This window comes from Sus scrofa, chromosome 7 (assembly GCF_054392235.1).
Source record: "Sus scrofa isolate SSC_HxYL_T2T_F1_AM1 chromosome 7, Sscrofa_HxYL_maternal_Yorkshire_Landrace_v2.0, whole genome shotgun sequence".
Classification (NCBI taxonomy): Eukaryota; Metazoa; Chordata; class Mammalia; order Artiodactyla; family Suidae; genus Sus; species Sus scrofa.
In genome coordinates this window covers 124187607-124205878 of record NC_139389.1, presented here as the reverse complement: position 1 = coordinate 124205878, position 18272 = coordinate 124187607, and the positions used below count along the sequence as shown (strand labels likewise).

The 18272-nt window shown below is 38.0% G+C and overlaps 2 protein-coding genes across 8 annotated transcripts in view; one reads left to right on the top strand and one right to left on the bottom strand.

The window, feature by feature from the left end:
* PPP4R3A (protein phosphatase 4 regulatory subunit 3A) overlaps positions 1 to 1434 on the top strand; it is a 36992-nt gene extending 35558 nt beyond the window's left edge. For all 5 annotated transcript variants that reach the window (XR_014811293.1, XR_014811292.1, XM_005666399.4 and 2 more), the window contains one exon: positions 162 to 1434. Coding sequence is in view for 3 of the 5 variants with exons in the window: in XM_005666399.4 (XP_005666456.1) it covers positions 162 to 272 (111 nt within the window). In the remaining 2 variants the exon portion in view is untranslated. The remainder of the gene's footprint in view (positions 1 to 161) is intronic.
* The window catches only part of LOC106504538 (uncharacterized), a 77764-nt gene that overhangs the window by 9538 nt on the left and 49954 nt on the right, over positions 1 to 18272 (bottom strand). The window lies entirely within an intron of this gene.

Below are 18272 nucleotides of genomic sequence, written 5' to 3'. Positions count from 1 at the left end.
TATATAATGAATTTCAGCTGCATATAGTCTCACTTCCCACAAATAACCAGTTAGTGTGTTGGGGGGGGGGGGGGCGGTAACCTTTATCCAGATTTAAGAAATGCTACATTTAAAAGTGTCTCTACGTGTTTTTTCTTGAAATAATCCTTATTTCCGAATAGGGAGGCCTCGTGGGTCTGGTAGATTATCCTGATGATGACGAAGATGATGATGAGGATGAAGACAAGGAAGACGCGCTACCACTGTCAAAGAAAGCAAAGTTTGAGTCCTAATAATGGCAACGGCCTGTGATCAGTACCTGTTGAGAAAACTGGTTCTCCACCCCTCTCCCTACAAAATCAACAACAAAGCAGTGGTCTCTTGTGAATGACTGACAAAGATCAGCCTCGCACACTTGACTTCTGCTCATCAAGTGCCAATTCAATGGAGCAGGAGGAGGGGATATTATGTATTTAGGGGAAAGACTTAACTTTGAGCTCTCCAGCTTGGACCACACATTGCCCTTTTCTCAGGGAAGGAAATGGAAACAAAAAGCCAACAGGGCAGGGGGTTTTGTAAGTGGAACTCTGAATTGACTGGTCAGTTGCTACAATCAGAATATGCTTTCTCGGACCATGTTTGAGACTGAGAGGAATATAGGCTTTTTGGCCCTAATTCTTCACTAGTTAAGAATGCCAGCAGTTTCTTTGTATAAAGAGACCTGCCTTTAAAATCATACATTCTGAACATTTTAGTCAAGCTACAACAGGTTTGGAAAACCTCTGTGGGGGAGGGGTGAATATAAAGTTTCTTCTTTTTTTAATCTGTTCCCTTTGCCCTTCAAACTGCAGATTTTTTTTTTTTTTTTTTTTTTTTTAAAGTGGGGATTTGTCCCTACTTGATTAAAGATTGAGTGGAATTCTAGATGTGGTCATTTGTGTCATAATTTTTTTTTTGTTTCATTTTGTTTTTGATTTTTTTTTCTCCCCTGAGTGTATGCTTAGTTGTTGAGTATATATATTTGGGACCATTAAAAATTTTTTTGATGTAATATAACCTAACGTTGTGCTGGTACCTGTTTTGCCATGTGTAATTTTTGTTCTACATCACAGTTCTTAATTTTTGTTTAGAGTTTTATGAAAGATGGTATAGTTTTTATTGACAAAAAGCAAAGTAATCTTACAACTGTGTGCATACAAAAAGCAATACTATTTTGTGACTAAATATTTTATATTAAAATTTACATCAGCAACTGTCTTGAGAATTCAGGGAAATAGAGTGGAATTAAAATTTCAACCGTTTTGTTAAACCTTAGAAACGTGAAATTAGTATTCCAAAGAGATTCTGAAATTTCATATCTTGAGAAAATGATGGTACATTAAATCAAAATTGAGGATGAATGATTAAAAATAACATTTGACTTTTGAATAATAAAAAAGCGAAGAGTAAGAGAAATTGTATTAATTGTATTTTTCTTTTCTTCTTTTTTTTTAAACTATTTCTTTTGGAATGCCTATAAGTGGTGGTTCCTAAATAAATACCTGGCCAAAGGACCATCAAAAGAGTATTTTTAAATAGGTTCTTTTATTGTCTTAAGTGTACTAAAATTCTTTCAAGGAAATGAAAATAAAGTATCTCAATTCCACATACCCTCACTTTTTTAAAGCGAGGAGTTTAGAACTTAAGGAAGAATGTATTTACAAATGTGAATAAAATTCATATCTAGGAAAAGGATACTATTTTAAGTATCATATACTTTCACTGGATAATCTAGCAAGCACTGTGTGCTTCTACCTTAGCTCATCTTTTGCTTTGCCCTCAGTACATTGTGGTATCAAAAACAAGGTTATATGGAGTAGCTGAATGGAAAACCAGAAAGCAAACAACTTGCTAGAGTCATTAAGAGTTTTACTGTTGGCTAAATTTTTTTGAACAAAACTTCGGGTGCGTTATCAACTACGAGTTTATTTCACTACACTATAGAGCTGCTTCTGAGTCGCAGTTCTGGCAATTAATAAGTTTAATCAACTTATCTTACAAATAAAAACTTAATAGGATCTAAGTTAATTATGTCTTCCTTTATTACCTAGAAAGACCCATGCAAAATTTTTGTGCCTTATAATTTAAACTGACATTTCTGACTGACACTTCATTGTCTTGGTATCCTGGGGGTTATTGGGCAGTGGGAAGAAGTGTCCCTTGTTTTCATGAATTGAGATCTGATGAATTAAAACAAAAAAGATATTAACCTCTGGCCTTTAACATTTAAGAGAAGCTTTTCCCTTGATGGACTCTTGCATTTCTTTACTGAAGCAGAAACATGACAGCCTGCTTTAGTAGGAGAAAAAGTCTAAAAGCCGCTTGTTTCATGGAGGAAAACTAATAGCAATAAATTGCTAGAAACACAACACCTGAACTGACACAGCTGCATGTGACTCAAAAGTCCATGCTTTTCAGTATAAATACTTTATCTTAATAACTGATGTGAATATAATGATGTGATTTTTTCCATTTGAATGATACCTATTGGTTCTTTTGCTCATTTTAAAAAATGAAAAAATTTCACTTTTCAGAGATTACCTAACAATTTCTAGAAAAGACAGATAATCACTTCAGAAAACACTTGACATTTCTGTCTTGTCCAAAAAAGCTAGGCTGGCTTTTTTTTTTTTTTTTTAATAGAATGAAGCCTAATGGGTTTCCCCTATGTGATTGTACTCAGACCCCGCATGTCATTTATGCAAGTTTGTGAATTTGGAAATGAGGATGTGTGGAGTAGGCTGGAACATTCCTGGTTTTGTTCTTCATGTAAGCAGTGGTCTTCGCAAAGCTTCCAAGTTTAAACTGGAAGATTTCTTTAAATGGCTAACCTAAATTATCAACATATTTCTAGTATTCACCATTAATAACTGTTTAAACAGCACTGTCAGAATCGCTTTAGAGGGAAATTTAGGACCCTCAAAATTCTTTTATATAGGTTGTATTAACTTTTTCTGCCAAAACCTCCATTTCAAGCAAGAGGATTACCAAACCAAATTTTTATGGGATGGATTATCACACCATGGTAGCAGGACACGGACACGTGAGAAAGGGCAGCAATCATCAGTACACTGTGGTTCTCAGTGCTTAATCGGTTTGGGTTTCTCTTTGGCTTTAATACTATATCTTGGCTCTTGGGAATGATATTTTAAAAGGAGACTGTAGGGAGGCTGTCTTCAAATAGATAAATGTGCTAACTGCAGGAGTCAGATGTCTTGGTCCTTAAAATAACCCTGGTTGGAGACACAACTTCCCTTGACCTTTCCGCCTTGCTAGGTAAGTTCTTAACCATGGACTCGGGGCATAGTGATTTATTCAACGTGATGTTAAGTGGGTTTTTAACTTCTCTGTATTTCCAACATGGTGCAAATCACACCCTACCTACAAATTGAGGGGATCCCTTTCCATCCTTATCTTGGCATTTAGGCAGTGTTTGCTGTTATCCACTGTCTTGATGTCTTACTCTCTTGGCTTCTCTAACATCATGGGTTTTAACATTTCTGACCCTTCCTACTTTCCGATAGCTCCCTTTGTTACCTCCTAAATGCTGGAATTTGCTAGGGTTCCATTTTGGGTACCATCTTCCCAAGTTCCAGCCCCCACCTCACTAACATGTCCCCGATCCATTCATGCCATGCCCTAAGAATGCCTCAATCTGTCATGTACCCCTCTGCGTGCTCTTCTAGCCTTGTCTGCTTGATGAACTCAGTCATGATTCCAAAGTGCTCCCCTGACACTCAGCTGGAAGAAAGGGGTTATATCTTTCTCAGTTTTGTAGCCCTTGTATCTAGCGTGATAGCCCACAGATGGATCTCCGAGTGTTTACTGGATGACTGAGCAAAGACTGAGTAACGTGCATACAGACGGGGAGAGTTACCCGATAGCCTTACACAGTCACGTTTGACTCATTCTTGATCACAGAAGTCCCTCTGTCTATAAAGGGGAGGAGGACTCAAAACCTCTGTCCTCGCCTTTGTACCGTTGAGCCTTAGGTTAGTAACACTAACACAGGGCTACTCGAGGTTCATATAATTTTTACAACTATTGTAAAATTGAGTCATTTTAACAACTAAAATTCTACTCAGATGAATCATCCTGGCCTCTAGCATCTCTAACTCTTAATTCTCTTACTGGTCTGTTGGTCACAGTTCTGAAGACCCCTGCCTTTTGTCGCTGGGCCTAGCTATAAGCTCTAGATTTACAAACTACTCATCTGTTGGTCTGATGTTTACTAAAATCTCCTGCTCTTAAACTCTTATATAATGGTCTCTTTCCTGGAAGGCAGGCCCAGGTGTAGGTGATTAGATATATAGGTAGATTGCTCGGGTAGATTTCTTAGGTAGAATCAGTGGACATGTCACAGGAATGATGAAAAGAGTGGCTTTTCTTCATTTCTGAAAGAATAACATTTTGGATAAAGAGCCATTCAAATTGTAGTACTGCATTTTAGCATTAAGTACATTTATAAAAGAATGTGTTTCTGATGTCTTGCCAGGAAAAAGATCAAATTAATTTTGCTCTGATGCTACTGTAGTTCACAAAGAAATTGCTACTTCAAGTTTTCTCATCCTTCTACAATACTACTCTGGAAGAAGACGGGAAACAGGGACACATGTTTTTTAACCTAGATGGTTCTGTTTGGCTCGTGAGAAGTAGGTGTCCCATCACACCAAAAGCCCAGAAAAATCTGGCTTTATGAATTTTCTGGTGGCTTTCAAAAAGGGTCTGAATGTTACTTGAATTGTTATTAGTGAAAAACTTTCACCTAAAGCTGTCCCATACAAAGGGCCAGACAAGCCCTTTAAGGACCTGCTTTGGAGCCTAGAATGCCAGGGAGGGGATAAAATGAACAGGAGTTTGAATGAGCACTGAAGAAGTCTCAGTACATAAGCCACACATGTTGTTAAATCACACTGATACCAATAACAAATTTCCTGGGAGAAAGTAATGAAAAGTTGCAGACAGAGACAAGGTATGAGGGCAACAGCATAGTCAGAATGGCCTGGGTTTGAATTCTTAACTCTGCTACTGAGACCTTAGACAAAATCCTTGAGCCTGGTTTCCCCATCTGTAATGGGAAACTCGTGTGAGGACCACAGAATAGGTACACATGTAAAGCAACTATTCTAATGGTATATATTCAATAGATGGTGATATATTAATGTAGTTCAAACCTGAAGGGAGATGGCTATGGCTCTGATATTTAAAAAAAAAAAAAAAAAAAAAAGAGTCTATGGCATTTTGGCCTGGGTTACTCCCATTCTCACCTCCCACTACTCCCTTACTTAGCTCAACCAGCTAGGTGATTCTACTAATGCAGGACAACAGTGAAAAGCAGTTTCATTTCTGGAAGTGGCTGACTTGATTGGCATGGAAGAACACACAGCCTTGGGTGTTCACAAAAACAGTAACATAATAATAAAAAAAAAAAGACTTGAAATACTAAAATCAGAAATGTAAGATAATTGGTTGGGATACTGTTACAGAAACAAAAAGAGTATAACGGAATACTGTGAATAACTATGCCAATAAATTAGATGAAACGGACAAATTCCTAGCAAGACATAAAGAAATAGACAAAAATCTGAACAGACCAATTATTAGCAGGGACTTTGAACCAGTAATCAAAAACATCCCAACAAACAAATCCGTGGATTCACTAGTGAATTCTATCAAATATTTAAAAATTAGTAACATTCCTTGTCAAAATCTTCCAAAGTTTAGAAGAGAGAAAACACTTCCAAAATTCATTTTATGAGGCTAGCATTACCCTGATACCAAAACCAGACAACAAGAAAAGAAGATTATAGGCTAATATTCCTGATAAACATAGAAGCAGAAATCTTCAACAAGGAGTTCCTGACATGGCTCAGTGGAAACGAAATCTGACTAGTATCCATGAGGACGCAGGTTTGATCCCTGGCCTCGTTCAGTGGGTTAAGGATCTGGCGTTGCTGTGAACTGTGGTGTAGGTCACAGACACGGCTTGGATCCCACATTGCTGTGGCTGTGGTGTAGCCCAGCAGCTGTAGCTCCGATTTGACCCCTAGCCTGAGAACTTCCATGTGCTATGGGTGTGACCCTAAAAAACAAAAAAACCCGAAACAACAACAACAACAAATCCTAAACATTAGCAAAACAAATCCAACAATACATTAAAAGGATCACAGGAGGTCTCTGGTGGCATAGTGGGTTATGCTGCCACTGCTGTGGCTCACGTTCAATCCCTGGCCCAGAAACTGCTGCAGGCATGACCAAAGAAAGGGTGGGAATCACATTAACAAGATAAAGGATAAAATAATGATGATCATCTCAAGAGATGAAGAAAAAGCATTTGACAAAATCCAGCATCCATTTACGATAATTCTCAACAAAGTGGGTATACCGGGAACATAACTCAAAATAAGAGCCATATATGACAAGGCTATGGAGGGTTGTTTTGTTTTTGTTTTTTTTGTTTTTTGTCTTTTTAGGGCCACACCCGAGGCATATGAACATTCCCAGGTTAGGAGTCAAATCGCCTATGCCACAGCCACAGCAACCTACACCACAGCTGTTGCAACCTACATCACAGCTCAGGGCAACGCCTGATCCTTAACCCACTGAGCAAGACCAGGGATCGAACCTGCAAACTCATGGATACTAGTCAGATTCGTTTTCACTGAGTCACAACAGGAACTCCAAGCCCACAGATTTTACAAATGGTAAAATGCTGAAAGCTTTTCTTCTAAGATCAGAAACAAGACAAGGATGCCCACTGTAATCATTTTTCTTCAGCAATGGCCTGCAAGTCCTAGACAGAACAATTAGGCATTAAAAAAGAAATAAATGGCATCCAAATCAGAAAAGTAAAACTGTCACTATGAAGATGATATTATATAGAGAAAACTAAAGATTCTATCAAAAAATAATTAGAACTAATAAATAAATTCAGTAAAGTCACAGGGTATAAAATTAATACACAGAACTTGGCGATGTGGTGTTTTGGATTCAGAGACAAGATGGCAGAGTAGAAAGACTTCAGCTTACTTCTTTCATAAAAACACAAATAAACAACTAATTGCTGAAGAACCATCAACAAAATGGACTGGAAACTACCAGAAAAGATCTCACACCCAAAGACAAAGAAGCTACATCAAGATGGTAGAAGAGGGCACTACCAGCAAGCCCATACCACTGGGTGGGTGACCCACAAACTCGAAAATAATTACATTGTGGAGGCTTTCCCACAGGAGAGTTCTGAACACCATGTAGGGTTTCCCAGCCAGGGAGTCTGGCTTGGAGAAGCCCCAGGAGTATTTGGGATTGAAGGCCAGTGGCATTTGTGTGCAGGAGCTCCACAAGACTGTGGGGAACAGAGACTCCACCCTTGGAGGGAGCACAAAGGTTTCATGGGCACTGGGTTCCAGGTCAGTGGAGGGACTCCGTAAGAATCTGGGCCAGACCTACCTCTAGGTCTTAGAGGGTCTCTTGGGAAAGCAAAGAGTGGCTGTGGCTTGCCATGGGGACAAGACAATGGAGGCAGAGGTCCAGGGAATAATCATCAGCATGAGCTCCCTGGAAGCTGCCATTTTGGAAAAATCTGGCCCTGCCCATCAGGGCTGAGAAACCCCAGGCCAAACCACAAAGAGGGTGGGAACGCAGCCCCACCCATCAGCAAACTGGCTGCCTAACAAGTCCTCCTAGGCTACAGCTACCTCTAATCACACCCAGAGACAAAGTCCCACCCACCAGAGGGACAAGACTCAGTTCTACATACCCATGGGCCAGCACCAGTCCCTCCCATCAGGAAGCCTGCTACAAGTCCCTGTATCAACTTTACCCACAAGGGAGCAGACACCATAAGCAAGAGAGGCTACAAACCTGTAATGTGAAAAAAGGAGACCACACAAAATGCTACACAAATGAAAAGACAGGGAAATATGAGACTGATGAAGGAATAAGACAAAATCCCAGAAAAACAACTAAGTGAACTGGTGATAAACAACCTCCATGAAAAAGACTTTAGAAATGATGATTGTAAAAATGATCTGAGATCTTGGAAAAAAATTGTAAGGCGAAGATCTATAAATTACAAGAAATGTTGAACAAAGAAATCGAAGACTTAAAGATTAAACAAGTAGAAATGCAAAATACAATAGCCAAAATAAAAAATTCACTAGAAGGAACCAAGCAGAATACAGGAGGCAGAAGAATGAATAAGTGAGGTGGAGGACAGAATGGTGGAAATCACTGATGTGGAACAGAATAAAGAAAAAAGAATGAAAAGAAATGAGACAGTCTAAGAGAATTCTGGACAATTTCAAAAGCACCAACATTGACATTATAGGGGTGCCAGAAGGAGAAGAGGGAGAAAAAGAGCCAGAGAAAATATCTGAGGAGATAAGAGATGAAAACTTTGCTAACACAGGAAAGAAATCACTCACTCAAATCCAGGTAGCACAATGAATACCATATAGAATAAACTTAAGGAGGAAAACCCTGAGACACATCTTAATGAAACTGACCAAAATTAAAGACAAAAAGAAAAGACTGAAAGCAGCTTAGGAAAAAGCAACAAATAACAAACAAGGGAACCCCAACAAGGTTACTGGCTGGTTTTTCAGCAGAAAGTCTGCAAGCCAGACTAGAGTAGCATGATATACTTAAAAGTGATAAAGTGAAAAAAAACTCCAAACAAGAATACTCTACACATCAAGACTCTTTCAGATTTGAAGGAGAAATCAAAAGTTTACAGACAAACAAAACTAAGAGAATTTAGCACCACTAATCCTGCTTTACAACAAATAATAAAGGACCTTCTCTAGGTGGAAAATAAAAGGTCACAACTAGAAACAGGAAAATTACAAATGAGAGGGCTCAACAGTAGAGGCAAACGTATAGTAAAGGTAGGAAATCACCCACACAGAAATATGATACCAAAACCAGAGTCGTGAGAAGAGGAGGGTACAAATGCAGGATTTAGGAGATGTGTTTACAATTAAGAGACCAGGAGTTCCCGTCGTGGCGCAGTGGTTAACGAATCTGACTAGGAACCATGAGGTTGCGGGTTCCGTCTCTGCCCTTGTTCAGTGGGTTAACAACCCTGTGTTGCCGTGAGCTGTGGTGTCGGCTGCAGACGTGGCTCGGATCCCGCATTGCTGTGGCTCTGGCATAGGCCAGTGGCTACAGCTCCGATTTGACCCCTAGCCTGGGAACCTCCATATGCCACAGGAGCGGCCCAAGAAATAGCAAAAAGACAAAAAAAAAAAAAAAAAAAAAAAAAAAAAAAACAAGAGACCAGCAACTTTTAGAACTATCTTGTAAATATATAGACTCCTATACCAAAACCTCATGGTTAACCAAAAACCAAAAATTCAGCATAGATAGACAAGTTCTAAAAAAAAAAAAGCAATCCAAACACAACACTAAAGATAGTTATCAAACCACAAGAGAAAGGAACAAGAGAAGGGAAGAAAAAAGACGAACAAAACCAAATCCAAAACAGTTAACAAAATGGAAATAAGAACATACATATCAATAATTACCTTAAATGTCAATGCACTAAATGCTCCAACCAAAAGACAGAGACTGGCTGAATGGATACAAAAAGAAATTCCTCTATATGCTGTCTACAAAAGACCCACTTCAGTTCTAGGGACACAAACTGAAAGTAAGAGAATGGAAGAAAATATTCCATGCAAACGGGAATCCAAAGAAAGCTGGAGTAGCAATACTTGTATCAGACAAAATAGACCTTCAAATAAAGAATATTACAAGAAACAAAGAAGGACATTACATAATGATCAAAGGATCAATCCAAGAAGACATAACAATTGTAAATATACAGGTACCCAACATAGGAGCACCTCAATATATAAGGCAACTGGTAACAGCCTTAAAAGGAGTCAACAATAACACAATAATAATGGGGACTTTAATACCCCACTTATAGCAATGGACAGAAAATCAACAAGGAAACACAGGCCTTAAAGGATGCATTAGACCAAACAGACTTAACAGGTATTTATAGAATACTTCATCCAAAAGCAGCAGAATACACATTCTTCTCAAGCACACAGAACATTCTCTAGGATAGATCAAATTCTGGGCCATAAATCAAGCCTCAGTAAATTTAAGAAAACTGGAATCATATCAAACATCTTTTCTGATCACAATGCTACAAGACTAGAAAATAACAAGGAACAACAAGGATAAAAACTGCAAAAATCACAAACATATGGAAACTAAGCAATATGCTACTAAACAACCAATAGATCACTGAAGAAATCACAGAAGAAATAAAAAAACACCTAGAGGGGTTCCTGCCACGGCTCAGCGGGAAGCAAATCTGACGAGCATCCTTGAGGATGCAGGTTTGATCCCTGGACTCGTTCAGTGGGGTGAGGATCTGGCATTGCGTAGGTCGCAGCAGACACAGCTTGGATCTGGTGTTGCTGTGGCTGTGGCATAGGTCAGCAGCTATAGCTCTGATTGGACCCCTAGCCTGGGAACTTCCACATGCTGTGAGTGTGGCCCTAAAATAATAACTAAAAAAAATACCTAGAGACACATAACAGTGAAGACACAACAATTCAAAATCTATGGGATGTAGCAAAAGCAATTCAAGACAGCAAGAGCAGAACATTAAACCAAGTGCAGGAAACTCTGAGACCATACAAGTCACATGTCCATGAAGTTAGCCCCAGCCACAGGTAGCACAGAAGTCACAATGAATCAATATTTTGAGAATACACTTACTGCCATTCATTCCTCTTTCTCCAAGCTCAGTATGAAATTGTCTGATAAACTGTTTTTTTTCTTGATCTCATTTGACGGTTCAAATAACCCTCAGAACCCTAAAAAAAGACTGTATGTACTTTTATACTTGGTATATTTTAAACTACGTGATATGAACACATTATTTAGTCAAAATGAATAAATTTAAAGAGATGTTAGGAGTTCCACATCAAATGCAGCTGAACAAGCTGCATATCTTTTGAATGTATATAGGAGCCACCATTAGGGTGTTTTACTTATGCAGTATATGCCTCAATGAAAAGCTATTTCTTGAGAACAATCATGAAATATAATTTACAAAGTAGACTGAACAGACTATTTCTGTTTTCCACAAAGTGCTTCACTTTCTAATGCATGATGTTTTCATTTTGAGATTATTGTGAATTATGTGACTGAATAGAGTTTCTGCATTAATATGGCAATTAAGGGCCTAATTTAATCTCAATGCTAATAACTGTTGGGGCCCTCTGGGCCATATTTCTGTGTTCTAAAGCTTCCCCTTAGGCTTAAACTTTTATCTTAGGATTTAGTTTTCATGATTCCATTTTCATATATATTTATATTTTCTTCTTTTATTCTTTGATCCTTTTAAAACACAGGAACTACTTTGTGGAATGAAGTGGATAATTCTCAGCACTTATCCCAGAAAGTAACCAAGAATGTGGGGGAATTCAGTTAAAGGGTTTTGCACTATTTTTTGTAGTATCATCAAGCCCTAGACAAGGAAATAGCTCAGTAAACAAGGAAAGAGAAATTAAATTAAGAATAAAACTATATGTACATTGAAAAAGCTTAGAAACATGCTCCAAACCAAGCTACAAGTTTACCATCAGATAAAAGTTAACAGCAACTTAACTATTAACTTCCAACCTCCTACTAATACAACTAGCAAACTTGGCCCTGATCCAGATTAGAACTAATATCTGGGAATTAATTTATCAGTATCACCTGTAAATCACAACTCCACCTACTATTCCTATTGTTATTGGGAACTGTGAAAAATCAGTAAAAATCTAAATGACCAACTGAAAGAGAATAGGTAAGTAAATTATCTATCCAAAGAATATTATGCAGTCACTAAAAATAATTCTTGGAGTTCCCGTTATGATGCAGTGGTTAATGAATCCGACTAGGAACCATGAGGTTGCGGGTTCGATCCCTGGCCTTGCTCAGTGGGTTAAGGATCTGGCATTGCCGTGAGCTGTGGTGTAGGTTGCTGTGGCTCTGGCGTAGGCCAGTGGCTACAGCTCCAATTAGATCCCTAGCCTGGGAACCTCCATATGCTATGGGAAGTGGCCCTAGAAAAGGCAAAAAGCCAAAAAATAAAAATAAAAAATAAAAATAATTCTTTCAAAAAGTATAATGACATGATGACTATAATTAACACTGTTCTATGGTATACTGGAAAACTGCTAAGAGAGTAAATCCTAAAAATTCTCACTACAGGGAAAAAAGTTTTTTTTCTCTTGTTTGGTATCTACCTGAGGTGATAAATGTTAACTAAATTTATTATGGTAATCATTTTACAATATATTTAAGTCATATCATTATACTGTACACCTTAAACTTATATGCTGCTATGTGTCAATTTTACCTCTAACAGAAAAAAAAAATCCAAAAAAAAAGAAATGGGTGGTATTTCCAAACACAGATAAGAAATTATCTGTGAACTTTAAAAGATCTCATTTAAAACTGCATGAAAAGGAATAACATATCTAGGCATAATTTTAACCAAGGAGCTGAAAGATATACACACTGAAAATGTTAAGATACTGATTAAAGAAACGGAAGACACAAATGAATGGAAAGATACTCTGTGCTCATGGATTAGAATAAATAATATGGTTAAAATGTCCATACCACCCAAAGCAAACTACAGATTCACTATAATCCCTACCAAAATTCCAATGGCACTTCTGACATAAATAGAAAAAAAATACTAAAATTTGTAAGGAACCACAAAGACCCTGAATATCAAACACAATCTTAAGAAAGAAGAATAAAGCTAAAGGAATAACACTTCTTGATTTTAAACTATATTACAAAGCTGTAGCGATCAAAACAGTATGGAATGGGCATAAAAACAGACACACAGATCACTGGCACAGAACAGAGTGCCCCCAAATAAACCTATATATACACAGGTAATTAATTCATGGCAGAGGAGTCAATATATAATGAATGGGGAAAGTCTCTTCAATAAATGGTGTTGGGAAAACCAGACAGACACAAGCATAAGAATGAAACTAGACCACTATTTTTTTTTCCTCTTGCTTTTTAGGGCTGCACCCATGGCATATGCATGTTCCCAGGCTAGGGGTTAAACTGGAGCAACAGCTGCCGGCCTATACCATAGCCACTGCAACACCAGATCCAATTTGTGTCTGCAATCTACACCACAGCTCACGGCACACCAGACCCCCAACCCATTGAGTGAGGCCAGGGATGAACCCACATCCACATGGATACTAGTCAGATTTGTTTCCACTGTGCCACAATGGGAACTCCTAGACCACTATCTTACACCATATGCCAAAATTAACTCAAAATGGATTAAAGACTTAAATGTAAGACCTGACACCATAGAACTCCTATAAGAAAACATAGGTATTCATTTCACTGACATCATTCTTGACAAAGATTTTTTTGGATTAGGCAACAAAGGCAAAAATAAACAAGTGGAACAACATCAAACTAAAAAGCTTCTGCATAGCAAAGGAAACCATCAATAAAATGAAAAGGCAACCTACCAGATGGGAGAAAATATTTCCAAATTATTTATCTGATAAAGGGTTAATATCCAAAATATATTAAGAATTCATACAATTCAATAGCAAAAAACAAACAATCCAATTAAAAAGTGGGCAGAACACCTGAATAAGCCATCTTACAACAGGCAGGTGAAAAAGTTTTCAACATCACTAATCATCAGAGAAATGCAAATCACAACCACAACTTGCTATCACTTCGCATCTGTTAGAATAGTTATTACCAATAAGACAGAGATAATAAATATTGGCGAGGATATAGAGAAAGTGGAACCCATGTGCATTGTTGGTGGGAATGTAAACTGGTGCAGGCAACTATGGAAAACAGTATGAAGGTTCCTCAAAAAGTTAAAACAGAACTACCAAGCAACCCAAAAGTCCATCAACAGAAGAATGGCTGAAGAAGAAGGGATACAATTTATTCAGCCATAAAAATGAATGAAATAATGCCGCTTGCAGCAACATGGATGGACCTAAAGATTACCACATGAAGTGGAATAAGTCAGACAAAGACAAATATATGATATCCTTATATGTGGAATCTAGTAAAAATGATATGAAAAGAACTTATTTACAGAACAAAAACAAACTCATAGACTTTGAAGTCAAACTTACAGTTACCAAAATGAAACTATGGGGAGGAAAGAGTGGTAAATTAGGAGGGTGGGATTAACACATACACACTACTCTACATAAAATAGATGACTACAAGGACCTAGTATATATTCACAGGGAAATATACTCAATATTCTGTAATAACCTATATGGCAATAAAAATGGACATATGTATGTACACGTATAATTGATTTACTTTGCTATACACCTATAATTAACACCAGATTGTAAGTCAACCTATATTTCAATAAAATTTATTTTTTTAAAAAATTGGAGTTCTCCTTGTGGCTCAGAGAGTTAAGGATTCAGCGCTGTTACCTCTGTGGTGCTGGTTATAGCTGCAGTGCATGTTAAATCTCTGGCCTGGGAATTTAGGTATACCATGGACATGGCCAAAAAATTTAATTAAAAATTAAAATTAGAACTACAATGTAACTACAATTTCACTTTTGGGTATTCATCCAAAAGGAACAAGCACTCACTTGAAAAGATATATGTACCTTCTCCCCATATTAACTGAAGCATTATTTACAATAGCCAAGACATGGAAGCAACCTAAGTGTCCATCGATGGATGAATGGATAAAGACAATATGGTATATATATACAATGGAATAATATTATTAAACCATAAAAAAAGAAATCTTGCCATCTGAAACATGGATGGACTTTGAAGGCATTATGGTAAGTGAAATAAGTCAAAGAAAGACAAATCTGTATGTTATCAATTATATGTGGAATTTTATAAGAACAAACCAAACTCATAGATACAGAGAATAGATTAGATTAGGGATTGTCAGAGGTGGGGGACAGACAGTGGGCAAATGGTTGAAGGGGCTCAAAGGGCTTAAAGTGAAGGGTATAACTTCCACTTATAAAATAAGCAAGTCGTAAGGATGTACATGGTGGCTTTAGTTAATAATACAGTATTATACATTAAGATCTTTCAAAGTTCTCATCACAAGAAAAAAATCTAACTCTGTGAGATGATGAATGTTCATTAGACTTACTGTGGTGATCATTTTGGAATACATACAAATGTTAAGTAATTATGTTGTACACCTGAAACTAATACAATGTAATGTAATAGATGTAATATAATAATGTAATATAATGTAAATTATATCAATAACAAAAAAGAACAAGACAATCTGAACAGACGTATGTAATACTTGAAGAGATTGGATTAGTGATCAAAAAATTATCCACAAGAAAAATGGTTTCAAAACTGAATTCTCCAAATTTTCACAAATTCTTCTAAAAACCAGAAGAAGGATCACTTCCTAACTCATTCTGTGAGGCAGTATTCCTTCATACCAAATTCAGACACAGACATCACAAGAAAACTACAAAGCAATACCTTATGCATATGGTCATAAAATTTCTCAACAAAATACTAAAAAACGAATCTAGCAACACATAAAAAACTAGACACCATGATGAAATGGGATTTATCCCAGGAATGCACGATTGTTTAACATCTGAAAAATCAATGTAATGTCTCATATCAAAAGAACAAAATACAGGGAGTGGGATCAAGATGGCAGAGGAGTAAGACAGATAACTCACCTTCTCCCTAAACACATCAAAAAAAAAAAAAAAAAAACCCATCTACATGTAGAACGATTCACACAGAACATCTACTGAACACTGGCAGAAGACCTTAAACCTCCAAAAAGGGCAAGAAACTTTCCACATAACTGGGTAAACAAAAGGAAAAAAAGAAGGGTGAGGGAGAATGAGGATGGGACTACCACTCCTGAGAGAGAGCTTAGAAAGAGGAAAGGAACCCACACCCTGGGAAGCCACCTAACTGATGGGGATATCAGCCAAGACGGAGGGACCTCAAAGACTCAGAGAAAAGCACAGCAGCCAGACTGAGGAGGGCAAAGCAGAGAGAGGTGCACAAACCATGGGTACCACCTCTTGGCACACCATAGCCTGAAATGCTTGGAAAGGGGCTGGGCACTGAGACTCAAGCTCTGGAGGTCAGTTTCAGGGAGAGGACTAGGGTAGGCTGTGTGGAAACAGCCTGAAGGGCTAGGGAACAGGGTGCCAAGGGCTGGGGAGTGGAGTACCACAGGCGAGGGAAATCAGGAGAGGTCTGGGCCCTCAAGAGAAGCAAGGTGCCCTTGTTGGGGAGGTCAAGAGGAGGAGGGGCAGACAGCCATAGGAGAGTATCTTTCTCTGTGCAGGGGTGTACTCTCAGAGGGTGGCAAGGTGCCTCTTGTGTGGGCTATAGGTGGTGGCACCTCCTGCATTGGCTAAGCACAACAGGGGGCCTCTTGGGTGGTCTATACAGGCGGTAGGGTCAAGCCAGCAAGATATAAACAGCCACCACATGTGGCCCCAGTCAACACAGAAGAGGCCACTGCAACCAAGCACTACCTGCTGTTGCTCTCACTCTCCTGTGAATGCACATGCCCTGCCATTGCCACTGCCAAATGTTCTGGGCACCGCCTAAACCTTCCTGAGGGTCACTACCACTTCTAGGGCCCTGCAACTAGGAGCAGCCTGTGCCACCTTCGCACAGGTCCTTGCTACTGTCAAGGGCCCAGAAACAAGGCACTGGCTACTAGCCCTGCCCACTGCCTCCATCTCCCTGGAAGCATGAGCAGCACCCTATCAAGGGGATAACTCTGTATGCACTGAGGAAAGAGACAGCAAGTATCCAAACTCTCATGCCAAAAATAAATAGTAAGCCCTCACAAAATACCCAGGGGCATTCGTGCATATAAATAGTTCTCCAGAGAGTACAGTAGTTGTTTTCCCTAAATTCAGAGAATAGGAAAAATATAAACAAAATTTAGAAGCTCAGCAACAATTCCCAGTTAAAAGAACAGGAAAATTCACCTGATGGAGCAAACAATGAAACAGACCTCTGCAGTCTGGCAGACAGTGAGTTCAAAAAGAAGACCGTGAACATACTGAAGGAATTACGGGGAAATATTAAGAAATTAAAGAGTGGATATAAACAGTAATGCAGATTACTTTAGAAGAAACTAGAAAATATGAGGAGCCAAGAAAAATTAAAAAATTAATTTGCAGAGATGCAACCTGAGTGCAAGGCACTGAGGACCAAAATGAACAATGCAAATGAACAAATCAGTAACATGGAAGATAATAATGGAAATCACCCAATTAGGACAGCAGACAGAAAACCAAATGAAAAAACATGAAAGCAATATAAGAAATCTATGGGATAATATAAAGTGGACCAATCCATACATAATAGGGATTTCAGGAACAGACGAAAAGGGGATTGAAAATATATTTCAAGAAATTATGGCTGAAAACTTTCCAAATCTAAAGGAAACAGATATCAAAATACAGGAATCACAGAGGGCCCCAGACAAGATGAACCCAAACATGCCCAAGACATTTTATAATAAAAATGGCAAAATTTAAAAATAAAGAGAAGATTCTAAAGGCAGCAAGAGAAAAACAAAGACTTAATTATAAGGGAACCCCAATAAGTCTATCGGCTGGTTTCTCTACAGAAACACTACCAGCCAGAGAGAGTAGCAAGATACATTCAAAGTTCCAAAAGGGAGAAACTGCAGCCTAGAATACTCTACCCACCAAGAATATCATTTTAAAATAGGAGAAATAAAGAATTTCCAAAACAAACAAAAACTAAGAAGCCCATTCTAAAAGAAATACTGTAAGGGGTTCCTCTACATAAAAAATAAGAAGAAATAGGATGAAAGAAACCACAATTGCAAAGTAATCTCTTAAATAAGCCAGTAAACAGACCTAAAAGGGAAAAACTATTGTAAAAGTGATGATAAACACAAGGAACAACATAATGATAATCATGAAGATTCTAAAAAAAGGACATCAAAATCATAAAATGTGGAGAAGGAAAATAAGAAAACCTAGACGCTTTTTTTTAAAGAATGTGTTTAAGGCTATACAACTATCAGATAAAGGAAGGGGTTAACATACTTCAAAACCAGGACAACCACAAATCAAAACCAAAAAATACATTCACAAAAAATAAAAAGAAAAGGGTACAAGCATAAAATAAATCATCCAACCAAAAACAAACAAACAAAGGAGAAACATAGAATCAACTGGGAAATAAGGTTTA